Consider the following 26681-nt stretch of genomic DNA (forward strand, 5'->3'; position numbering starts at 1 on the left):
ATGTTGTCCAATTTAGAGCTAACTTTCCCTTTCACCATTTTAGTTATTCTGTAAATCTGGTATTTTCCAAACTATTTTCATCATATTCTGTCTCAAAATTAACACACTGATCTCCATTTGCTGTCTGCAGCATCACACGTTCTCTTCACTGTCACTTATTTCATTACCCTGTCAGCCTCTGATTTTTTTTTTCTGTTGCCCTCAGATACCTCTCTTCCTCCCTAGATTTGTTCCCTGGTGACACCATGACCTTTACTTTCAGCTCCACTTGTCTCTTACATTTGCTTCTCATACCACTTTTTCCAATCTTTTAACCACAACATTTCCTTTCCCTCATTTCCAATGCCCCCATTCCTGCCCCATATTATTGTGTTATGCTGCTATTATTATTATAATTTATTTTTATTAAGCAGCATTATTGGTGAAAGTCTGAATACATTGATTTCCTCATTTTTAGGAGTTGTCTTGGTTTTGCTTTGCATTGATAGGATTCTTACGCATCCAAACCCTGCGGACTCTTCTGCACAGGACGTTGTCATTTTTTTTCAAAACCAATTTTGCCACTTAACAATAGATGTTCCCTGCTGAGTCTCACCATCCTCTGTGTCTTCCTTAATGTTTATCAAATTCCATTTTCTCTTCTTTGACATAACTCTCCAGGGTCTCCAACCCCCCTACCCACTTCTAGATCCTCAACGTCCCCACCATTACTCATGACAACAAACATGGAATCTCATGATGCTATTTTATAGTCTCTCTTTTCAAAGTAAAACTGCTCTCTAAGACAAGGCTTACAATATGGAAAACTTCCTGCAATTTTAAGGCTTAACATCCTTGATAGAGTTCCTTGAAGTAGAGGGAAACTTCTACTATCTTTCTAGAAAGTACTGTTATTGTATCTTTCTGGTTTGAGATACATTAAATAACAATTACTAAAGGAGAAATGTGCCTTTAAATTAAGGGAATGGAAAAATCTGTAATCCAGCGTTCACCCTGACCACACCACACGATCCATCGTCTACAGCCAAGCTCTGTGATACAACCGCATTTGCTCCAACCCCTCAGACAGAGACAAACACCTACAAGATCTCTATCAAGCATTCTTACAACTACAATACCCACCTGCGGAAGTGAAGAAACAGATTGATAGAGCCAGAAGAGTTCCCAGAAGTCACCTACTACAGGACAGGCCTAACAAAGAAAATAACAGAACACCATTAGCCCTCACCTTCAGCCCCCAACTAAAACCCCTCCAACGCATTATTAAGGATCTACAACCTATCCAGAAGGATGACCCAACACTCTCTCAAATCTTGGGAGACAGGCCAGTCCTTGCCTACAGACAGCCCCCCAACCTGAAGCAAATACTTACCAGCAACCACATACCACACAACAGAACCACTAACCCAGGAACGTATCCTTGCAACAAAGCCCGTTGCCAACTGTGCCTACATATCTATTCAGGGGACACCATCACAGGGCCTAATAATATCAGCCACACTATCAGAGGCTTGTTCACCTGCACATCCACCAATGTGATATGTGCCATCATGCCCCTCTGCCATGTACATTGGTCAAACTGGACAGTCTCTACGTAAAAGAGTAAATGGACACAAATCAGATGTCAAGAATTATAACATTCATAAACCAGTCGGAGAACACTTCAATCTCTCTGGTTACGCGATTACAGACATGAAAGTTGCTATATTACAACAAAAAAACTTAAAATCCAGACTCCAGCGAGAAACTGTTGAATTGGAATTCATTTGCAAATTGGATACAATTAACTTAGGTTACCTTGCATAATGACGTAGCCATTCCCAGTCTCTATTCAAGCCTATTTCCCCTTGTTTTTTCCTACCCCCCTCCCCTCAGACGTTCTTGTTAAACCCTGGATTTGTGCTGGAAATGGCCCACCTTGATTATCATACACATTGCATCCAATGAAGTGAGCTGTAGCTCACGAAAGCTCATGCTCAAATAAATTGGTTAGTCTCTAAGGTGCCACAAGTACTCCTTTTCTTTTTGTGAATACAGACTAACACGGCTGTTACTCTGAAACCTGTCATATGAAGAAGAGCACACTGCATGATGCTTTGTCTCAAAATCCCATTTCCAGAAAGGAGCCTCTTACATTCAGAAACTGAGGTCATATGGCTCAAGCCTTCAATCCTTCAGCATGCAAAACTTCCATTGATTCAATAGGAATTGGGAGTATGTAAGTACTACAACTGAGATGCAGGATTGAACCTATAATAATTACTTTTCTTACTCTTCATTGGTGAGAAATGAGCTATTGTGGAGAACTGGGTTCTCAACTTAAGATGTGTGTGCGCCCCATTGACCTTTGAGTGGAGATTTTAGGTAGGAGTGCCCAATCAGCTCATACGTGTGTATCTCACACCTTCACTTACCACACCGAGGCTTTGTAGAGCTGCGCAGGCAAACTGCCCTCAGTTCTTTTTCCATGACCTTGACCAGAGACAGAGCCTCAGCAGTGCCAGAGCTGAGCTTACCTCAACTTATTTCTTTGCATAGTTTACTTACTTGAGTTAGATATAGTAATAGTTAGTAGTTGTTAGTACTAGATAGTTTAAAAAATAGTTTGTAAGGACCATTGTTCTTTCCATTGCTTCCCTTCACTAGTCGGGTATGCCCAGCTCTGGGATTTAAACATTTCCTTTCTTGCCAGAGGCTATTCCAGTGAGCGATGGGCACTCCAAGTGTGCCTGTTGCCTTGGGGAATCACACATCCCCCAAAAGTGCACACCGGTCTCCATGTAAATCGAGTGCAGCACTCTCCCAGATCTTTTAAAAGGAAAACTCAAGAATCCTCTCAGAAGGACTCTCAGAAAAAGAGTTCAGGTTCCCCAGGATGGGAATCTGCTTCAAAGAAACTTAAGTTGCCAATTGAGACATCTACATTGATGCACCACTGGTTGCCGAGTCGGTACCAATGAAGCTGCAGGTTCTTTACATACTAGTAATACCACTAAACTGAAAGTTCTTCTTCAAGTAGTATCCCTATGGGTGCTCCACTGTAGGTGTATCTGCGCCCCTGTGCCTCTAATCGGAGATTTTAGATAGCAGTGTCCGTTTGGCCGACACACACGCCCTCATGACACCACTCTACACATCAGTTTATTGGAAGTCAGGACAATCAGTTATGCCTGCCTCCATTTTATGCCATTGATCATGGGAAAATATGCAAAGATGATGGACAATATGACATGAATCAACCTGCAAGTGGGAGCAAGGTCACCCTCCCTCTGTGTCAAAGCAGTGAGACTTTTGTATTGGGGTGTATGCAATCAAACCCACATCTTGGCAGCACATCTTCCACAACTGCATACACCCTCAGCAAATGTTTCTCAGTGTTGGGGTGTTCTACAGATAGACCTCATTGCCACTGCTAAGAACAGGAAATGTTGCCAGTCCTACTCAAGACGGGGACTGGGTTGTCTCTCCCTGGGAGATGCCCTTCTCCTTCATTAGACGTTGGGTCTGTTGTATGCATTCCTCCAGCACCTCTATTATCAAAGATGTTGATAAAGATAAGGAAATACAAGATGAAGACTTATACTGGTAGGTCTGACATGGCCGAGACAAACATGGTTTCCTTACCTCATCCAGTTGGCAATTTGTCAACTAATCATCCTCCAAACTGTCCTTTAGCTTCTTTCTCAGAATGCAGGTCAAATTCTTCACCCCAGCTTCAGAGTTCATGGCTTGTTGATGGTTTGCAGGATTAGAAACAACCTGTTCTGAGGAAGTGAAGTAAGTATTGTTATGTAGTAGAAAGCAGTCTACTCATAATACTTATCTATATAAATGGATTCAGCCACTGGTGTGGGCTAAGACATTTTTCACCTGCATCCTTGTCACTGTTAGGTATCCTAGATTATATTTTAGAATTGAAAAAGACAGGATTGTCTTTGAACTCTATTAGGTTACATTTGGCAGCCATTACAACCTTCCATTCCAGTCAAATACTTTTCAGTGTTCACACATCCAGTGATGGTGAGATTTCTCAAGGGCTTTGGGAATTTGAACATGCTACATCTGGGTCCTTAACTTGGTGCTTAGATGCCTTAGAAGACCTCATTTTGAGCCAATGGTGAGCTATTCTCTACTTAATTTATCAATTTAAAATAGCCTTCCTGGTAGCCATTACTTCTACTCAAAGAATTGGAGTGATCAGGGTTCTGATGGCATATCTCCCCATTCACAGTATTCTTCAAGGACAAGGTTATGCTATCATCACACCCCAAATTCTTACCGAATGTGTCATCTGACTTCCACATTAACCAGACTATACATCTTGTCAAGAGGACATTAGCTTTTTACCTGGACAGGACTGAGACATTTAGAAAATCTCCCACATCGTTTGTCTGTTGCTGACAGGTCCAAGGAATCCCCAGTTTCCAATCAAAAACTCTGTATGAATATCTGGTTGCATTATCTTTTGTTATCATTCTAATGGTCTCCAACCTCCTCCTAAAGTACTAGATCTCTTTCTGCTTCAGCAGCCTTTCTTAATGTCCTTATTATTGAGCTCTGTAGAGCTGCAACTTGGACCTCCATATGCACTTTTTCTAAGCATTGGGCAGTAACTCATACTCAGCTTCAGATGCTGTGTTTGGCTGTACTATACTATCTTCACTTTTGGACTCTATTCCAAAGTCTATTCCCATTCTGCTAGAGGGTGTTGCTCAGTAGTCACCTGAAGTGGAGTACCCAGGAGGACACTACTCAAAGAAGAAGTGCAGTAACTGTAGTTCTTTGAGATGTGTGTCCCTGTGGGTGCTCACTACCTGCCCTCCTTCCCCTCTGCTTTGGAGTTTCTGCTATGGAACTTTGCAGTAGAGAAGCAACTGGGGGTAGTTTGCCCATGCAGCTCTATGTAGCCTTGGTGTGGCGCATGGGGTTGTGTAGGGTTCGTGTGTGTACTGAACAAGCACTGCTACCTAAAATCTCTTCTCAAAAGTGCATGTGCACCTGCAGTAGAGGACCCATAAGATGACACATATTGAAGAACTACTGTTACTACACATGGTGAGTTACACTTTCTTCTTCTAGCATAACTCCATTTACTAAATTTTAGTTACTCCAGCAAATAATTTGGTTTGTTTATTTCAATTCACAATTATTGAGATCATCCCAATCAGATAATTCCTGAATAACTATTACCTTTCCTGTAATCTACACTTCTGTATTATTGTTCCACTCTGGTGTTGTTGAACTTTCACTGCATGTACTGTGTTTATTGATTTATGGTGCTTGGTTACACTTATGTGAAGCTGCTTTCTGTTCCAAAATCAGTACTGATTCCATTCTTTATATTTGTTAACTCATTCAGTTTCAGTAAATTTTGCATTGGTGGTCACATCAATAAATACCAACTTCATTAAGGTGCTGTGCCTTCCACTAGCTGCTATTAATTTTGTATTATTTACTTGGTGTTATGTTTGCTTCTTTATTTTGAATAGATATATGAATAAATTGATTATAGGTCTGATCCTTTAAGGTGCTGAGCTGTTGTCTCCCACAGAATTCATGAGAGTTGAGTGCTCAGCAGTTCACAAGATATGGCTATTCACTTGTAATATTTAATCTTTGAGCTTTGAATATACTTGGTGGTGGCGTTACACTCTGTTAACAACAGATATGTTCTTTCTATAGTAGCAGTTTGACTCAGGGCATTTTCTCACCAGGATCCAAATGCTGTGCCAAATGCAAGGCATGTGATTAGAGTAGGGATTTTACAGACAAACAGAAAAAATTAGGACTGTTCATTGGTTTTTATTAGATTACATGCAGCAGTGTGCAATTATTCATCAAATAATTTAACTTTTAAAATATAGTTTTATTGTTTATCATCAAAATTTGTGTAAACCTACATCTATCTGTGTAGGTTTTCTCAAATCCTGCAGTCTTTATTCATGCAAATCTCTGACTTCAACGTGGAATGAAGGATTTGGCTCATCTATTTTTTACTTTGTTGAGTAAAGTCTTACTTATACAATTTCACTGTGCATGTATTTCTAACTCTGTGTCTCTCTCTTAAAGTTGCTAAATCACATGATTGTTGTGAAGAGCACAGTAAACTAAACTGTGTTAAAATACGTCTTGGTTTTCTTGATGTTCGGAGTGTGGTTTGGCCACCCAATCAACCATGTCTAGAAATACCTATTCAAGAGTTTGGGGTTGTTGTTTTTTAATGTTTGTTTGTCCACAGAACATGTATATCATGGACACGGGCAATGTAAGTTTCCCCATACACTCTGTTCCTCTCCCCAACCAACACAATATATTTCAATCCTGACCTGCAGGGCCAAGGCACTTTGGTTCTCATGCCTATTCAGTACTGGGCTATTTTGTTGAGTCTGTTAGAAAGGGTTCTAGATTGTGTAGAGGTGTTAACATGGATACCTCTCTAAAAGGAACTGGACTGAAGCCACCAAGTCTCTGCATCACATGAGCCACCAAACAAAGATCAAATGATAACTGTTAGTCCTGGAAGACCCAGGCCTGGATTTTCACCAGTGACCTAGAAGTGAAAAATTCTGTTATCCCCTTACTTGTCCTTAATCATTCTGCCTCTCTCAGCACATGCACAGGTTTAATGCTTTTAGGAAGCTTGTTTTGTCTGATACATCCTTGTGGGGAACCAGAGTAGTTCTTAAAAGGTGACCAATCGAGTATTTATTAAAAAAAGGGATTGTGCTGGTATTTGCGTCTTTAGTATGTATATAAAAAGACGAAAAATTTGAGGGAGGCAATTGCTTGCGTTTTGACATAAGTATATCAGGAGTGACAAGTATGGTCCTCCCTTTTAACTAGAGGAATTTGGGGATGTCTCAGGGAAGTCTACTGTGAGCTAAAGAATTAAGTCAAAATATCAAGTATTTTGCAAAGGATTATTTTATCCAAAATATTAGTTATTAAAGTTAACTGAGAATTAATAAAAAAGAGCTGTAAACAGTCCAATTAAAAATTCCTTTCCCTCTTAGATACTCAGCTTTCACTTTCTTAGCTCTTGTGATGTCATCTTTTCAGTAGTTCTTTAAGTATAATAAAGAAGAAGAAAAAAATGCAGAAGCCAAATTTTTTGAAAATTCTTTGCAGGTTATCTGATTGATCTTGAAACTTAGTTCATGGTTGTCAGTGTAGCTTAACAAATTTTGATTGATATCTATCTCCATTGATTATAGAAGTTACGAGTAAGTCATAAATCAACTGGTAAATTCTCTCTGATCTAATATGTGACTACTTGTCATTTCCACTAGGTGGACCTCCTGATATGAGTCAAAGATTTCTTACCAGCATCATTGAATTATTCAAGAATACGTGAAACTAATGAATATTTTCTTTGATGAATTTGCAAGGTTTTGAAGAATGTATAAAATACAAATGCTTTTTTTACTTTGCATCTGTATGTTGTAAAAAATAATACAAACGTAGGTGCATTTTTTTAAAAAAGCTGCTCTTACTAATGTATCGTTAATATTCCTTTGAGCTTATAATTTTATATTTTTCAGAACCATTTTCTTATCAAAGTAGTATTTATTAATGAGGGCTTAGTTGGAAGGTAAATCACTGCTAAACTAAAATGTTTTGCTCAACTCCAAACTGATACCTAGATTGCAAGCACTTTGGGGCAAAGATTGTCTTTTTGCTCTGTTTGTACAGCACCTAGCACGATGAAGTCATGGTCCCTGACTAGGGCTCTGAGGCATGATGATAATACAAATAATAATAATAAAAGTGTACAACCCATGATGCTTGTTTATACTGCAAGGCTCATCTATGTTCCCTGTCAAATTAGAAAAAGTATTTCTTACTGAGAGGTGTTTCTTTAGTTGGTGTTTTCACTCTTTCCCTGTATCACTTCTGAATTTTCATTCATTATATTATGACCGTCAAATATCAGAACTTGTGTTTGGATTATTCTAATAAAAATGTTAAAATACCAGTTAGTATGATGATATAGATTTCCATGATGAAGCTACCAAGTTCTAAAATCAGGTAATTAAAGAGACAAATCATTGGATTAAATCATGATGGTTACTCAGGCACTTAGACTTAGATCTGTGTGACCAATATTTATAAGGTTATACAAAATTAAATCTAGCTAGACATTAAGCTGAACTGTTCAGCACGTGCTTAGTCATGCCTTGGACACATGCCCTGCAAAGATCCACAAATGGCTTCTAGCAATGGCTGCAACTAAATATATTTTCAGTATGTTCTGTACATTCATAACTCCTATTATTGTGGAGGGAGTACAATATATCATTCTATTTAAATGAGACATTTCACTCCAGTGCTGATAACCGGAGAACCAACAGCTATTAGTACATCCATTAAATGCATTAATTCTGCACACCATCCTGCAGTCATTTATCAGGAGTCTATATCCATAATTCCCTTTACCTTTTATCTGTTTGCTTTTTTGTTTTCATGTCTTCGTTAGGGTTGTTTCTGCTGGCTTGGGGTTGACATGTCCTACCCTAAATTTTTTACTCTTTTAAAACTTTTACAAAGGGTAGAACTTGAAACATCTATGGACAAAATTTTGCCTTGTATGCATATGCGCCACTTCTGTTACAGTCACTGAAGAAACAGAAAAACAAACACAGCTACCTCTCTGATATAAAGAAACAGAATATCTCATGCAACTATCACTCATGTTTTCATCAATATTACCTACTGTTAACATTATCGCCTACATATTTATGATTTTTAGCCAAATCCTGCATTTCTTACTTAGGCAAATCTTCTCATTGTTTCTGGATTTTGTTAAACATTGTGGCCTATCTTGCTTATAGTTTTTCATAATCATTTCTGTTAGGTTTGTTTTTAGTAATTATTTATTAGTAGAAGTATCTTTTTTCCTCCTCAGGAAGTTATCAAATCTCACGTACATTTTACTAGAAAAAGAATACAACTATAATAGTTTGATAGTCAATAAAGGGTATTTAACAGTTTACCTATGTCATGTTTAAATTTGCCAAACCTTAGTAGTTTTTTACTGTAGTGACAGACTACATTTCTTACAAAGGGCCAGATCCGCAGCTGTTGTAGAATTACTCCAGTTGTAAGGATCTGGTCCAATATCTTTCCTCCACAAGGTGGGAAGCCCATTATCTAAATTCCACTGTTCATGGTCTCCCAGACCGTGTGCTGACTTTTGTGGTGCAGGAAATCTGCCCATAATAATTACAAATCTCCTCCCCTTCAACCTCACCTGGAAAAAAGCAATTTAAAAGAAGTGCGCTCATTTCCTGCAATAAGTAGTCATTTAATTAAAGAACAAAAATTAACAGGAATCAAAAATGTTGCAGCTGTGTTTTCGTTAGACATTATATAAAAAAGAAAGAAATTATAATACATTAAATCATTTTGTATAACATGAACGTAAGTGTTTTACAAACTAATTGTGATTAGTTCAAAATGTCTTGTCAACATAATTCTGAATGACAGTGCGTCATGTCCATTATGTCAGAGGCCCTGGAATGGTAAAGCCTGTACATGCACAACATCTCCTTTTCCAAGATATGCTGCAAAACAGTTTAAAACAAGTGTTAAAGGAGAGCAGTAAGTTCCTTCCAGTAGCTTTACTTCATTCGTTTTCAACTGATCCTTCCACCCGACAGGCCATCACTCTTCCGGCATCAAAGAGTGAAGTACGTCCTCTGGTAGCTCCTGTGTGTACGTGCTGCAGAGATTTCACCTGCACAGTCCTCCTCTCACACAAACGTCAGGGTATTGTGAACTGAACTTCAGGGAAAGACCTTTATACATTCCCTGATGTGTGTTCAGCAGCAGTATCAAAAGTAAAGACAAATTCTTCTCAGAAGAAAATCTCTATGGCCTGTGAAATCTAGAAGGTTATAAAAAAAGAGACACTTTAAAAATCACTTTATAACAGCATTTTTAAAAATTAAATATATTATTGCAATAAGAAATAATACTATTTAAAATTGTGTCCATTCTGTTTAATACCATTGAATCACATTTCTAGAGCATCTTTTTCATGAAAGATCCCCAACATGTTCTACATATAAGGCCAATATGACTAAAAATATGCCAAGGTTCATAGCATTTTATCCCTTTGGTTTTGGTCCTGTGCCACTGAGTGCCTCTGGCAAAAGTTCTCTCTGCATACGGGCTTCCTCAACTACAAATTCTCCCTTCCTTGAGTTCTGTTATGTTCTTTTCATTCCTCATTGATTCCCACTTCCAAATCTCCCCATCACGTATTTGCAATAAGGAGGATGGAAGTGAGGCTGGGAATTGGTGTGGGGGGAAAACTAGGGGGCTGAGCTGTGAAGAAAGGGATTCTTCAGTGGTTTAACTTTGAAAAGAAAACTCATAGGATGTGCCTATCATCACCCTGACCACTTTGCTTGTATGTTAATTGCTTCTCTTTACTTCATTCTTTCTCTGTCTGCCTTTTTTAGAATGTACCCTCCGAAACAATGACTGTGGTGCATATCTTCAAAGATATTTAGGCATCAAACTGATTGACTTAAATACGAGTTAGCTAAATACCTCTGAGGCTGTGAGCCAGTCTTCCAGTGGCTTTGCAAAGTGCCTGCCACAGTTTGGCTGCTACCATTATTTAAATAGTAATAATAGATAGGCAGAATGTAATTTTCACATGACAATAGTAGCAAAACACCTGACTCATTCCAGCATGTTTGTAGTACATTATTGTGGTTGTAGAACTGAAGTGACATCTTTAAAAGGGTTTTAATGAGGGTAACAAGCAGTTTACAGTATCAGACTTGATGTTTTCAGCATGATTATGAGTTAATTAGAATATCATTTTGGGCCTACCCATTACATATGAAAATTATGCTAGTAGACACACAATCTTCCAGGTTTAACTGTTCAAATCATAATTGGTAAATGCCATATACCTGAATATACATAGCAAGGGGATGTGATAGCGACAGTAATTCCACAGCAAGCAATACTTGTTAAAATGCATAGAATTATTTTAAAATCTATCATGAGGAGGTTATTCAAAACCTTTTTATTAATGCCTTTTTAGGAGGTGTGGTAGTGAAATTATATATCTTCATATGTTCTGATCCCCTTTGACTTGTGTACCTCAAAAGTACCTAACGGATGTTAGACGTGATTGTTTTACCACACCTGTTTGCTATTTTAACTCCTACAATAATGGCATATGCTTCCTCAAAATGTGAACAAGCTAGAATAGTGGTCAGGCTGATCCCTCTGTTGATAGCCTACAGAAAAGTGTGTGTGTTTTTGAAAATATGTGCACATTGTGTGTGCATCTGCCATGGTTGCATGGCCAGACACAGTAACTGCATGTAAAAGTCATCAATTAGCTATCTGAAAAATCATTTGCGTGTATAATTATTTGAGCATGCAAACACAATTGTGCATGAATTTTTTTAAAGATATGGGCCATAATTTTGTTTGTTGCTAATAATATACCATGATATACTGTGATCCTGTCAGCTTTCACAAAATAAGCAACATTGAGTTGGTACTTTGATGGGCACCTTTAAAAAAAAAAAAAAAAAAACCCAAACAACCAGGTACTGCCAGTAGAGGTATTGTTGATATAGTAGGTGGCACTTTTTCTTTTGAATCTGTACAGAAGAAATACCCTGAGGCATTGGACAGTTGTTCTCTTGGATGAGATGTAAAAATAAAGTCCTAAACACTAGTGGCATGATGGCATTAGCTGAAAGGAGTTTGGAGTATTTAACCCTGGTGTCCTGGCCACATTTCAAAATGTGTCATTTTAATCTGCCTAATTAAACTCACCAAGTAGCTTCAATTAAATAAAATATCCTTTGCTGCCAGACCTAAGCTACAGCCTTCCCATTATTGTAGATATTATTTTGCCAGAAGCCAGTGACATAAACCACATGGCTGAAGCTCAGGTTCTGTAATGTCACAAAAACTGTGACAAATTCCCAGCTCTGTACATCCAGTCTGGAATTATCTAACGTTAATATAAAACTGGGTCAGTTTCATCCCTCAGATGTGTCCCATTTGAGAGCCAATGAGATGCTAATAGAAATCAAAGGGCAGAATTTGGCCATTACTGTTGCTATTCATTAAAGTGACTTTCCTCCAATGTCGTCATTGCAGGTAACATTCTGCCTCTTCCTTCTCACCTACTGGACCACTACCTCTTGCCACTTTCCGTACCTGTAAATCCCGTTTTTAACCAGATGGTGAGGAGTAGATTTCAGTAGCACCTATCAGCAAGTGCCTTGTCTTTTAATTTTTACTTTCTAATTGATAAAGAGCTGCACATGCATTTAAATTTCCATGTGAATATATTTCAGAGTAGCAACCATACTAGTCTGTATCCGCAAAAAGAAAAGGAGTACTTGTGGCACCTTAGAGAGTAACCAATTTATTTGAGCATAAGCTTTTGTGAGCTACAGCTCACTTCATCAGATGCATTCAGTGGAAAATACAGTGGGGAGATTTCTATACATAGAGAACATGAAACAATGGGTGTTACCATACACACTGTAACGAGAGTGATCACTTAAGGTGAGCTATTACCAGCAGGCGAGCGGGGTGGGGGGGGGGACCTTTTGCAGTGATAATCAAGGTGGGTCATTTCCAGCAGTTGACAAGAACGTCTGAGGAAAAGTGCGGGGGGGGGGGGGGGAATCCAGTTTGCAAATTAATTCCAATTCAGCAGTCTCTCGTTGGAGTCTGTTTTTGAAGTTTTTTTGTTGAAGAATTGCCACTTTTAGGTCTGTAATCGAGTGACCAAAGAGATTGAAGTGTTCTCCGACTGGTTTTTGAATGTTATAATTCTTGACGTCTGATTTGTGTCCGTTTATTCTTTTACATAGAGACTGTCTAGTTTGACCAATGTACATGGCAGAGGGGCATTGCTGGCACATGATGGCATATATCACATTGGTAGATGTGCAGGTGAACGAGCCTCTGATAGTGTGTCTGATGTGATTAGGCCCCATGATGGTGTCCCCATATGAATAGATATGTGGACACAGTTGGCAACGGGCTTTGTTGCAAGGATAGGTTCCTGGGTTAGTCGTTCTGTTGTGTGGTGTGTGGTTGCTGGTGAGTATTTGCTTCAGGTTGGGGGGCTGTCTGTAAGCAAGGACTGGCCTGTCTCCCAAGATCTGTGAGAGTGATGGGTCGTCCTTCAAGATAGGTTGTAGATCCTTGATGATGCGTTGGAGAGGTTTTAGTTGGGGGCTGAAGGTGATTGCTAGTGGCGTTCTGTTATTTTCTTTGTTGGGCCTGTCCTGTAGTAGGTAACTTCTGGGTACTCTTCTGGCTCTGTCAATCTGTTTCTTCACTTCAGCAGGTGGGTATTGTAGTTGTAAGAATGGAAAAGCAGCACCACTTTCCCCATAACCTCAGCCGTGCAGAACACAATGCCATCCACAGCCTCAGAAACAACTCTGACATCATAATCAAAAAGGCTGACAAGAGGTGCTGTCGTCATCATGAATAGGTCGGATTATGAACAGGAGGCTGCTAGGCAGCTCTCCAACACCACTTTCTACAAGCCATTACCCTCTGATCCCACTGAGGTTTACCAAAAAGAAACTACTGCATTTGCTCAAGAAACTCCCTGAAAAAGCACAAGAACAAATCCGCACAGACACACCCCTGGAACTCCGACCAGGGGTATTCTATCTGTTACCCAAGATCCATAAACCTGGACGCCCCATCATCTCAGGCATTGGCACCCTGACAACAGGATTGTCTGGCTATGTAGACTCCTCATGCCCTACGCTACCAGCACTCCCAGGTATCTTTGAGACACCACTGACTTCCTGAGGAAAGTACAATCCATCGGTGATCTTTCTGAAAACACCATCCTAGCCACTATGGATGTAGAAGCCTTCTACATCAACATTCCACACAAAGATGGACAACAAGCCATCAGGAACAGTATCCCCCCTGCTCTCCTGCTGGTAATAGCTCACCTTAAGTGATCACTCTCATTACAGTGTGTATGGTAATACCCATTGTTTCATGTTCTCTATGTATAGAAATCTCCCCACTGTATTTTCCACTGAATGCATCCGATGAAGTGAGCTGTAGCTCACAAAAGCTTATGCTCAAATAAATTTGTTAGTCCCTAAGGTGCCACAAGTCCTCCTTTTCTTCATGTGAATATAGTAACTGTGAATGGTGCTAGATTAACAGTGCTGGCGAGTGAGGACTCTTCTGTGTCAGCAGAGTATATGTGCTTACAGGCATTGGCAGTGCAAACATCCTCACACTGCCTCACCATTCTGCTTCTATCCTCTCTCTCTCTCTCTCTAGGAGTGAAACAGTAATTTGGGGCTTATGCCCATATTATCTGATCCTTGGCTTCTCTGCTGAGTTGCCACAGAGTTACCAGTTCAGGATTATTGTGATGGTGTGTTTTATGATGCTGACTCCCTTCCACTAGTAACTGGACTGAGACCCACTAAATATTTTACACAAGTCACTGAAACTTCTACTTTCTATTAAAAAAGCTGGCAAGACCCTGAGTGCGTGAATAATACTGAAACCTTTTAAGCAGAGCTTTTTCTTTTAAAATCCAGCAGAGTGAATCCTTTGTGTGTTCTTTATTATGTTCTATAATACAAACACTTCGTCTTCTTATTGTTCAACATTGGTGTTACAGCTGAATGATGAGACTGCAAACTTAAATACTTTGCCTATTCATCGGCCTTAAATCACAGGTCACGTTCTCCGTGCAATACATCCTGTGGTCCTTCTTCAGGGATGGCCTTTTAAATCACAGGTACAAACAATGCATTTTGAGGTCTGGGGGTTTGGGGAGGGAGTTGCTGGTCAACAGATGGTAATCTCACAGCACATATACTCTGAGATGAAGCAGGAGCACTTTTATCCCCCCCCCACCCCCCCCACCCCCAAGGTAAAGCTTTTCCTGCAGATTTCAGAGCCGGGCAGGAACAATATATTCTGCAGATTCAGAGCTCAAAAAAATGGATATTGCAGGTAAAGGAAAAATGAACAAATATCTGGATGACTGACCTTGTCAAATGCTTGCTTGATGCATGGACCTCCATTTCATTACTTTTGTATTCATTTAGCTCTTTACGAATTGCTGCCTAGGAATTGAAAATGGAAGCAAGGTTAAAAAAATCGTTTTGAATTTGTAAACCTTTTTTTTTTTTTAAATAAGCAAATAAGAGCCCTTAAAAATAATCAAAACAGCAAATTCCATGTAAAGAGTGTGGGAGGCTACAAACAAAGGACATGTGGCCAGCCAATATTGAGGAGAGCCAATATTTAGCTTCTCTCCATGTATACTGATCACTGTCTTTTAAAGACATTGACATAAATACTATCATTAGAAGCAGTCCTGAGAGGAACATAAAATCGTAATGCTCACTCCCCAACACTTAATGACATTCTGGTTAAGTTAGTGAGCAGAAGCAGAGGTTCCTCCTCCAGCAACTGGACAGTTGAAATGTGGAGAATTTCAGTACTGGCCCATTTCAAAATAAAAATCAGACCGCATTGTCACAATATGCAAATAATGGACCAGATGTTAGTCATTTACGTGTGTGGCGTTGCACAATCATATGTGAGGGGAAAATTTTCCCTCTTGATACATTACACACCATAAAATCCAAAGCAGGTGTAAATTGATTTGTTTCCTTTCCCCAAATGACTACTGTTACTGGCCTGGATCAGACTGGAGTGCTTTTGTAAATTCGTACATACTACTACTATGTAATTTAGCCACCTAAACTTGTGAAGCTCTAATACACAGGCATGTGTCAAATCAGAGATGTGGTTTATTGGAAGAAATAAAAATGTGGGGGAAAGTAATATAATTTTTGCCCAGAAATAAATGGATTTTTTCAGCCTCTGAGATGTGAATGCAAGTTTGTCAAGTGAATGAGAGAGCTAAAAGTTTAATTGTATGCTTACTTTAAAATTAATAGCTCGCAGGACAGGACAAAGGGTTGCTTGAAAGGGTCAGACAATGACTCTCATGTTTCACACCAGATTAAGAACTAGAGTGAGTGGGTGCAACATTACTGATTTCTATGAAGTTGCAGCATTTACACCATGATTCAGTTTGGCTTAATGATTGACACAAAATCCACTCTTGCAGTATACATCTAAGGGTGAAATCCAGCTTAAATTCTTATTACTCTCAGCTCCAATTTGTTAGTACCTTGTAGAATAATTGCGTGTGCAGGGGATGTAACCCAATGAGCGGGAGTTCTGTTAGAAAGCAAATATGTCATATATATTTTGATAAGTGTCTTTAGCAAAAGCACAACAAAACACAATAGCCTTTTGGTCTGCTCCCACTTTAAAAATGCTACACACACACACACTGGTATGAGATCCCTTCAGCCTCAAATCTGTACGACTAGCAAACTCCTAGACCTGGATGTTGATTATGCCATACTACTAATAAAACTTCTGCTTTACAGCATTGATTATCACATAATACCTTGCAAAATAATACTCACTATAAGCACTTTTAAATGAATTCAGGAAGACAATTAAGACAAAGATGGCAAATAAAAATAAATCCTAATTTAGGTTAGAGTTCTCTAATACCATTTATTACACTATTCATATATTTTCTACCTTCTTGTTGGGAAACTCTTCAGCACATGTGAGAATGAGAAAGGCATGTCTGATTTCCATAGCCCAGCATCAAGCAGTGAGCAATCCAGTCCTATATTTGCCACTGTATCCAATAATTAGCCCAACGTCCCCAGTTGTTCTCCCAGCCTCCTGCAATCTTGAGCCAAAACTTTAAGGCCTGGTCTACGCTGGGGGGGATCGATCTAAGTTATGCAACTTCAGCTACGTGAATAACGTAGCTGAAGTCGATGTACTTAGATCTACTCACCGCGGTGTCTTTGCTGCAGTAGGTAGATTGCTGAGGCTCCCCTGTCAACTCTGCCTGCGCTTCTCGCTCTGGTGGAGTACCAGAGTCGACGGGAGAGCACTCGGCAGTCGATTTATCACGTTTTCACTAGATGCGATAAATCGACCTCTGCTGGATCGATCACTCTGGAGGTAAGTGTAGACATGCTCTAAAACCTTGTTCAACAAGCATTCTAGCCTGATTCATTGTAAGCCATTTCCTTCCTACCCAGCCACTTAAGTATAAAGTCTAGGATCATTTAATACTGTAAATCAAATATATGAGAGAAACAAGGTGGGTGAGGTAATATCTTTTATTGGCCCAACTTCTTTTGGTGGAAGGGACAAGCTTTTGAGCTTCACAGAGCTTGTCCTTTCCACCAACAGAAGTTGGGCCAATAAAAGATATTACCTTACCCACCTTTTCTCTCATATCCTGGGACCAACAGGGCCACAGCAACACAGCAAAAAAATCAAATATATGGTAATCATGTAATAAAGTGAAAATGTGTGTACTTTAGATTGGCCACTCTCAGGGCTAGCGAAAAAGTGCTTTCTTTGGGAGTTCATCAGTAGAGAATAAAGTAGTGATGTGTATGTATTTGTAACAAAGATTTTGTACTGAGTAACTTTTTGGTATAAAGTTTGGTCCTAGATTTCTCATACACTACAGAAATGGGTGGCAAAGATCTATGATAGATTGTGTAGTGTACTGCACTCCATACTTTTTCTAATAAGTTTGTTTGTTTGTTTGTTTAAGAAGCCTTTTCACTATTTAAAGGTATGTTTTACATCCTGTGGTCGGTGTGGCTTCTGTTTGCTGAAAATGCAGGAACGTTTAAAGTACTTAAATCTGCATCAGCTATTAGTACCTCATTGTCAACTGTCTTTGGAGCCTATTCTGGTGCGTGTGTGTGTGTGTGTGTGTGTGTGTGTGTGTGTGTGTTTGTTTGTGTGACCTCAGAGTACAAAATTTGGCTCATGGGGAGTATTGAGTGTCACTTTCACCAAGAGCAGCCACTTACTCCAAGATGTATTTCCTTAGAATATCGAGACTTGTTTAGTAATACCACTGTTTACATGACCTGATGTACTACTTACAAGCAAAGCAAACAAAAAAGTGAGCTGTAGCTCACGAAAGCTTATGCTCAAATAAATTGGTTAGTCTCTAAGGTGCCACAAGTCCTCCTTTTCTTTTTTTGAAAAAGACAGTAGTCATCTTAATTATATTTTTAAGTATGTCTGTACCTTATCGGCTGCTGATAGTCTTGTCCATGGTTTGTCTGCACGTCTGTCATAGTCCTGTGCTTTTGCCACCTCTACATAATCGCTGAATCGAATTAAAATTTTTCTGTCTCTTAGTTCATCGACTGTAGGTCTCTGATTGAGCTGTATCAATAAGTTTTGTGAAGAAGTATATCAATATGAATAGGAAATAAAACTGAGACATACATTCAACGGAACAAAAATGGAATCACATGCATTTTTATTCCCCATCTTTATTTTGTATATTGTATATTTATGTATATAAAATATATATCTATTTAAACTGAAAAGATTTGAAATTGATTAATTCGTCTTAAATGCACAGAAACTTTGAGATATAGAGCCAGATTCTGATCTCATTTACATGGGTAATGCCATCATTCCAGATTCACAGTGTTATAACTGGATTCAGAATCTGTCCTACAGTCAGTGAGTGAAACTTATCTATCATTAGAAACATTAGGATAGTTTTTGTAAAGGAAAATAATTTTAATATTATGCTATCTTTAGTCTTTCTATAAAGGCATTTTTCTATTAACTAGAAGGCTTCTCTCTCCATGTGCCTTTATCTCAAGGAGCTACTGAAACACTTCTGAGTATTATTGTTATAACAGTAATAATCGGATAAATGGAGCTGAGGGCTAGTGTACAGTGGCTTTATAATGGAATATCTTGTCACACACAGCTTTATAAAGCTGAACTTGCAATATATTTCAAATAACCACAATGAATTACAATATAAGGGCTCAATCTTGCAAAATGAGTAAGGGCTTCTGGATTGGGCCCAGTGTAAGAACTACAGACCCAAGGCTTAGCAAGCTGTCATCACAATGTGCCTTTGAATATTGCACTGTGTTACCATTGATTCCCACAGGGACTTCTGCAAACAGAGCAATGACAGGATCAGGCCGAGAATCTGATAGACCTTAAAATGAAAAGGTCTGCAAAGAGATATTTCAGGCAGGAATGCACCTGGTGCTCAGCAAAGAGTCAGCTTACTCTGGGATTCTCATTGCTACGAACAGTGGAAAGGAACTGCTTTCCTCGCAATATAGTTGCAAAATATGCAGTATGAGGCAAATGATCTCAAATGAACTGATTTTAGGTTCTTGTGCAAATTTTCCATTAGCCTCTCAAATACAGTGAGTGCCATTTAAAGAGCCAACATCTGTGGATAATTACCTGAGATATTGTGGTTATTTTCTGTTCTAGTTATTAAATACAACTGTCTCACATATCATTGTGTATACATGTTATTTTTTTAATGGTGACCACCATGGCCGTTTGTCTTTTATATGATTTAAAAAAATTAGATACTGTTTTTACTCTGGGCTCTTTGTTATTAGTTTGCATTAAGCTCTTTAAATGTCACTGAAAACATTTCAAGATTTTACCTTTCTCGTCAGCCTCTGCTTAATTTCCCTTCTTTCCTCCTGCTCTGTTTGATCATTTCTCTCTGCAGAAAATATAAAAAGAGAGATGACTTTCCTCATGTAGGAAGATCAGTTGTTTCCAGTACATCCAGGCAATAAAAGTTAAAATATGAAGAAGCGTGGTGCAGTTCCTTAGTCCTTCTGAATTGCTAGCTCAGTCCTTACTATGCCTGTTGGGGGCATTGCCAGAATACACAGCTACCTTTCAATGAGGACACAGAAGCACGTATGCCAATGTCAGTTTTTCCTGTGACATAACCTCCAGTTACAATAAGCTTTCATAAACTTAAAGCAGCCAGTCCAATTCTTCAGCTAGATAAACTTTTGGAGGGAAAAGCAATACCTTTAAAATTATGAATGATAGTTTATGCCATGTCTTTGTTAGAGTCCTGTCATACTTGAATTAAGATGCTGAAACATTTTCCTGTACGTACTTCAGGGAAACCATGTACCTCGTGAGCTTATGCTCTCAGGCTTCATATTTAGTTGGTCACATTGCTACAATATTCAGCCTTGACTTACACGCTATCCTTTTCCCTCTACTATTCAAGATATGGCAGTTGTGTTAGGGCCTCTTTATACTCACAGGTTTTCTTATGTGATATTCTGTGCTAAGCCAGTTTGCTTTTGTGTATTCTATTAACATTCAAGCCGCGGTAACTCCTACACACTGGATCTAAAAATAGACTTGAGTCCTGTACTGTTGTGTGAAATATATCCTTTGCCTTAGGATACCAGTTAATGGATTTTCTATTTCTAGTGCTATCTGTTACTAAATTTAGACTCAAGTCCATGACCTAAACAATGCTAGAGACCTAGGGGAAAGATGTTTAACCATTCAGTGAGCCTAGAGATCAGTGGTTTTCAACCTTTTTTCATTTGCTAAGAAAATTTTTATGGAAATGCAGACTCCTTTGGAAATCTTGCACATGGTCTGCAGACCCCCAGGGCTCCGTGGACCACAGGTTGAAAACCACGGCTGTAGATAGCAGTGTTCTCATTGTCTGTCAGTCAAGCAAAAGCTATTTTTGTAAATGAGCCTTTTTCTTGCCCCTCCCCTTTTTCTGTATTCTTTAGTTTACGTTGAAATACAGACACGTGGATCTATTTAAAGAAGCACTGTAGCAATATATGTGCAACTAGGTAAACAGAAAATGTAAATTAGAGAACCTAAAATCACCCAGTACGCTATAGTGGTGCTACATATAACTTTAAAGTAGAATACATGAGACTGATGATATGGCCGTGTTTCAGAAGCGTCAGTGAGATGACCAAAGATTTAGGTGGCAATTGTCTGCAGTACCTGAGGAGGAAATATGAAAAAATTGGGAAAAATAGCTTTAAAAAAAATTGGACACGCTATGCAATGGCAAGATGCCCCCAGAAAGTAACTAATATGCCTCATTCACTATTTATTAACCACTTTTTGACTAGACCTTTATGGTTGTATTTTCACTTTTTAAAAAAGGCTCTTCTACATCTATCTAAATGTCCATTGGGATATAGTCATGATGCATTCCACATGGGCACTGGGTGGTTTTCTAAGATGGAAACACGAATATGCCTATGCGGTCAGAAGATTGCTTTTTGTCGTTTTGAAATGCTAAGCACACATCATGGTCCGTATCGATAATGGCACATCTAGATTTAGGTAAAGTTAAACTTGTTTTGCTTAACAATTGTGGGAGTATGAAAAGCAATTCATCAGGAAGCCAATGCAAGATCTTGGTAAACTTTCCCTGTTTGGTGGAAGGAAATGTCAGCAGGGACATTACAGAATGCAAATATTACTACAGAGAAGAACTGGAGAGGTTTTCACAGCAACCTCACATTGCCTGTATTTGGATCCATTCATTATTAAATGGCTGACTTTAACACTACACATCTCAGTGGAGTAATACTCCTGTTCCACTACTGCATGTGACACTGTATAACTCACACCCTTGCTCTGTGTGAGTTATGCAGGGAATTCTAAACTATGCATGACGCAGGAGCAATCACCCCTGTTAAGAATGAAGCAGGGATTGTACAATCCGTGTAAGAGGAGCTGCCTCTTTGAATATGAATATCAATGGCTTGCTCTCAGAATATAATAGAAAACCCATCTGAACTTCTGGGACTGATTTTTTGGTTTGAACACACAGTTACTGTGGCAGTCATGCCCTGTACTGAACAAGCAGCGTTTTTCTATATTTAAAAATATAGGAATGAATAAAATCAATAAGATTATAAGTAAGTGTTGGGGTTTTTTTAAGTACCTCTCTTATCCCAGAGTCGCCTCCATGAGGGAGAGTAAAAAAAAAATTATTTCTCTTCATCTCATGAATACTTTAAAAAAATAACCTCATAATAGCACTTACAACTCATGAGGTCACATTGATTTCAATGGGGGTACTAACATAATCATGGTTTGGCAAGATCAGATCCAATCATGCTCTCGTTAAAGTCATTGGGAAAAGTGTCCATATCTCTGTCACTAACTTGAACACTGACTTTTTAACAGCTGCTGTCAAATTATTTACCCTTCTTTTTCACACGTTTTAAGGTCCCTGCTGGCTCAGTGATGACCTGGGTTCTTTGCAATGTAGCTGACACTTATAGGTAATGAAAAAGGTAATGTAAGTAGAATTGTGCAGCTTCTAATCCAAGATGAACCCTGTGCAAATCCAAAGTAACTGCACTGAAGCTGACAGAGTTACTCCAGATTTATGTGCAGTAAATCTAACGCAGTATGTTTAGCTGGCATTTAGGACATATCTTTAATTCTGCTTCATCTTCTGTTCTGCTTTAGCTCCCTCTGTAAGCTCATTATATGAATGTAACACAATGTTTTTTTAATATTAAAGCTGGTCAGTTTAATCTAGATTAAGGATGTAGCCAGTGTACCCCAGAAAGTAACAAACATGAAGGACCAGATTCTCAGAGGAGCTCATCTTGGATTTAGACCAGAGAATGAAGGGAGCTGGTTTTCAATGGGAGATGCAGAGTGTTCCACTCTTTTGCAAATCTGGTCCCATCTGATACAGAAATTTTAGTTCAATTGATTTTCCTTCTGATAGCTGAGGTTTGAGGTTAAACTGGGTTAATATGTATACAGGTCACAAGAATTTGTGTTATGTGTTGTTTGTAATTTGAATATGTGTAAATGAATCTGTGTATGCGTTGAGTGGGTAATTAATTTACATGTCACAAGAACTATTTACAAAGTAAATGGTTTGATGTACTTGAATAGCTGAACCAACCAAAGATGACCAAGGAGTCCCCTTCAGTTCCCTCTGTCTCCAAATCCTATTGCCTTCAATGAGAGCAGCATCAGGCCCTCTTGTATCAACTGATAAGAAAGAAAAAGCAGCATGCAATCCAAACCCTCCCAAATTAAGGTGACACTGTGATCTGTGCGGCCATGCTGCTGGTTTCCTCTTTGTTAGTATAATTTTCCTAGACATTTCTAGTTTTCTCCTTCAGGAGAAAAATTAGGATGCACAATTTAACTTTGTAAAGAAGAAACTTCCTAAATCTAAACCATTCTGGAAAACTAATGTCCCCCACTCTCATGGGGACTTCTTTCTTCAGTTTAAGCAAGAAAATGAATCTGTCAAACACTTGAACAAATCATCAGATTAGAACATCAGGCTCAGCCTTGCGACATGAAATTGTGACTAAAGCAGGCAAATTATTTAGGCAATTTTCTGTACTAGTGAAATACAACCCTCTAAATGCTTAGATCTGATTTAAAAGACAAAGACAGCATTGCTTTCATAGAATGCAAACACGTATTCCATTAAGTTGTTCAAGCTTGTTTGAACAAGTAATTGGTTATTTTTCACATAATAATGTCTTTTACATTATTGGTGCTAAGATACACCATGAATGCAGCAGAGTGTATTATACTTTTCCTTAAAGCAATGGAACTCCACCTGTTCCATCCAGATTACCCATGTGACAACAGAAACAATTTTCAGGATTCCCCTGTTCTCATCATTTTGGGGATTCCCCAGCCATCTAAAGGAAGTTCAGCAAATGTCTCCAGCAGCTCAGACAACAGTAAAAGGCAAGGATTTTGATACCCTTGCACTGTCTCAGCTTGCTGTCTTTAATTCATTTTCGTTTTAAATTAGAAAGGTCAGGAATGGATCTGATGCAATTTATTTGCTAGAAAAGTCACTGTTCTCCAAGGATGCCTGTGTGCTTCACTTTGGCATTGATGGATTTTAATTGACAGTGTGTCCTGAGTCTCTATGTAAAATGATAATCGAGGTGATTGCTAAACTGAGTCAAACCAAGACCATGCTTCCTTCCTCATGCAGCCATAACAGCAGGAATTATTTGAAAATCTAGATTTGTATTATTCCTTTTTTCTGCATTAAGTGGTATACCTTCCAACAAGTACACATATTAGACACCAGCACGCACCCCAGTGAAAATTCCACTGGTTAAAAATCCATTCCCAGAGGGTGGGCATGAACTTGTCTACAGCGGAGAAATGGCTCTCAGAAATGTATTCAGTAGTTTCAAAACACACATACAATATGCTATAATTTTTTTTAAGTACTCACGTTTAAGTATATTCCTTCTTTCGAGCTCCTCGACAGCAGGTCTTTGGCTCAGGCGCCTACGGAAAAACACCAAAATCATATTTTGTACCATGTCTGTTCTTGCAAAAGTCTGTACTGGGCTGAGTGCAGGTTTGGGGTTTTCCTCAGAAAACCATCTCCGGTCAGTGAAGGAAGGATATTTAGTCCTTTTATTCTTCCCAGATGCCAGCAGTGCAGGTGGAAGTTTTCCTCTAGTTTGCGCTGCGATCAGTGTAATCCTTCCCTGACATATACATTCTTTTCATCCTATATCCCAAACCAAGTCAGCCGAAAATAGTGCCCCACTACAGTTAAATTCATTCTCGAGGAGGCATGTATCCTGAGAATCAAATGAGGTTCTTAGAAATCTTCTGCAGCAATTATTGTCTCCACTCATGTAGCAATGGATGCCCTTTTTCTAACATCAACAATGATACATCTTGAAAAAACATAGCCTTGCTAGAAATAAAGCCTCTCTATGCAGGGTGGTTTCCTGGTTACGGATACGACAGAGCAGTCCACTAGCTTTACTAGTCCCCGGTGAATAAAATTCATGTCCTGCTCACAGCTTCCTGCTGTCTGAACCAAGCGAGTGTCTTATGCAGCTTCACCTCCCCTTTCAGTAGTGCTGCCTCGGGCTTGAGTCTTCAAATCATATGATCAGTGCCAGAGCGATTTTATCTTGCATACCCAATGAGACTTCCCCAAGAGATGCTGCTAATATCTGCAGAGAATCTCAGGTAATTGAACACCCACACACAAGCATTTATAGTTCCTGCAGTTGCTAGCTTTCAAACAATAATCCAGCCAGCAGAGATATAAAAGGGTTTCTACTGATTCCTGGCAATATTAAGGATCCTCGCTTCCTGCCTGAAATAGATGTTACACAGTAGGAGTCTGGAGGTTCCAAAGACAATGTGATTGACAGCAACGGGCTAACCCGGAGACTCACAGGTACCATGAGAGTGATTCTAGTATCACTGTAAATAAAGAGCAGAATTCTAAAAAGATCTTATAACATTGCACTGTGTCAAATACAAAAGAGAACAGACGCTAAAATGATGAATTAACATCTCTGATGCTAGGTTTCCCTCCAGCATTTGTCACCTGATCAAATTCACTACAGTAATCAGTTCCTTGGATTTGCCTGGCAGCATCAGGATTCAAGCACAAAATGAACCCTGGCCACCTTCATGAATGCACCTCCTTTCCTTTTTGTTTATTAAGCCCCCTAAAACCAATGACAGGGCCAAATCTACTCTCAGTATCACTGGTGTAAATGTGGAGCAACTCCACTGAGCTCGGTATAGCTACTCCTGATTTACACCAATGTAAATGGTAGCAAGATATGGCCCCCTGAGCTTTAGTACAACCCCTGTACCCAGCTCCAGCCATTCTTCCTTCTAGCACCTGCCTGTCTCCCCCAAGGATTTTTTGTGGGTGTCTGGATTTCTCCTTAGACTTAATGGAGCATGTTCTATACCTCAGCCTAATTCTACTGAAGTGAATGGAGCTATGCAGAAATGCACCACTTGTGAATGTGGCCAGATGTTTTTAATTCATATTGTCCCTCCTCGCCTCCCTCCCCCGCATCCCATCACAGTATATCTCAGCACTGATACAATTCCCTGAGGATGTTTCGTTTCAAAGCGATTAATATGCTCTTCACAATCCAGATCAGGGAAGAGTGACTTACTCTGTGAGTTTATCCGTAAATCAAAGGGCCACCAGACCTGCTGTTCAAATACCTCTCTATCAAACCATTTTTAATTACACCACGTCCATGTGATGTTTATAGATTCTCCTAGGAACTGTACATTAGATTCTGAAGGACCTTTAAACTAGAGGATTAAAAAAATCTAACCAAGAATATCAAAGCAATTAAAGCAGTGTTCTGAGTGCTTATGAATATTGATGCTTTGTATATTTGTGTGTTATGGTAATCCCTGATGTTTTAAAATCCACCCTCCATTTTTCTGCACCCACGAATAAAACCTGTAACTCTCTCACTGAAAAAAAATGTGTTGGTGAAAGAGTCAAGTCTCCATTGACAATCAGACAATTGAAACCAGTTTTCTTCAAAACACGAGTGCCTAAAGTCACTAGCACATGATGCAGGACCAGATTTTCACAGCTGTGTGCACACATACCATAGCTGCATATGTAATTACAGAAACTGCACATGGTAAATATACATGGACATAACCAGAGAGGCAGCTAACAAGCCCTTTATACAGTATTGACAACCTCAAATATTCAGTCAGGCCCTCACCCACCCCACCCCCCACAAAAAATCATGAAATTGGCTTAAAAATGTGCCTTTTAAAAATATTTGTATTTGCCTTCTTTATTTTGAGCCCTTAGGATGCACTTGGACCAAATTCGCAAGCTTTTCTCCACAGCCATGAGTGCTACAAACTCACTTGTTCTTAAAACAAAAGGTGAAAGTCTCACAAAATGACATGATTCCAGAAGCTGGGGCCTTAAGAAAAAAACCATA

The 26681-nt window shown here is 39.1% G+C and overlaps 1 protein-coding gene across 1 annotated transcript in view; it reads right to left on the reverse strand.

Moving 5' to 3' along the window:
- Positions 1–3648: 3648 nt before the first annotated feature.
- The window catches only part of PHACTR3 (phosphatase and actin regulator 3), a 163495-nt gene continuing 140462 nt past the window's right edge, over positions 3649–26681 (reverse strand). Inside the window, exons 9-14 of the mRNA XM_077832492.1 lie at positions 24164–24219; positions 19569–19630; positions 18157–18297; positions 15043–15119; positions 11476–11543; positions 3649–3764 (exon numbers count right to left, since the gene is read on the reverse strand). Coding sequence (XP_077688618.1) covers positions 3649–3764; positions 11476–11543; positions 15043–15119; positions 18157–18297; positions 19569–19630; positions 24164–24219 — 520 coding nt within the window. The remainder of the gene's footprint in view (positions 3765–11475; positions 11544–15042; positions 15120–18156; positions 18298–19568; positions 19631–24163; positions 24220–26681) is intronic.

Source organism: Eretmochelys imbricata, chromosome 13 (assembly GCF_965152235.1).
Source record: "Eretmochelys imbricata isolate rEreImb1 chromosome 13, rEreImb1.hap1, whole genome shotgun sequence".
NCBI lineage: Eukaryota > Metazoa > Chordata > Testudines > Cheloniidae > Eretmochelys > Eretmochelys imbricata.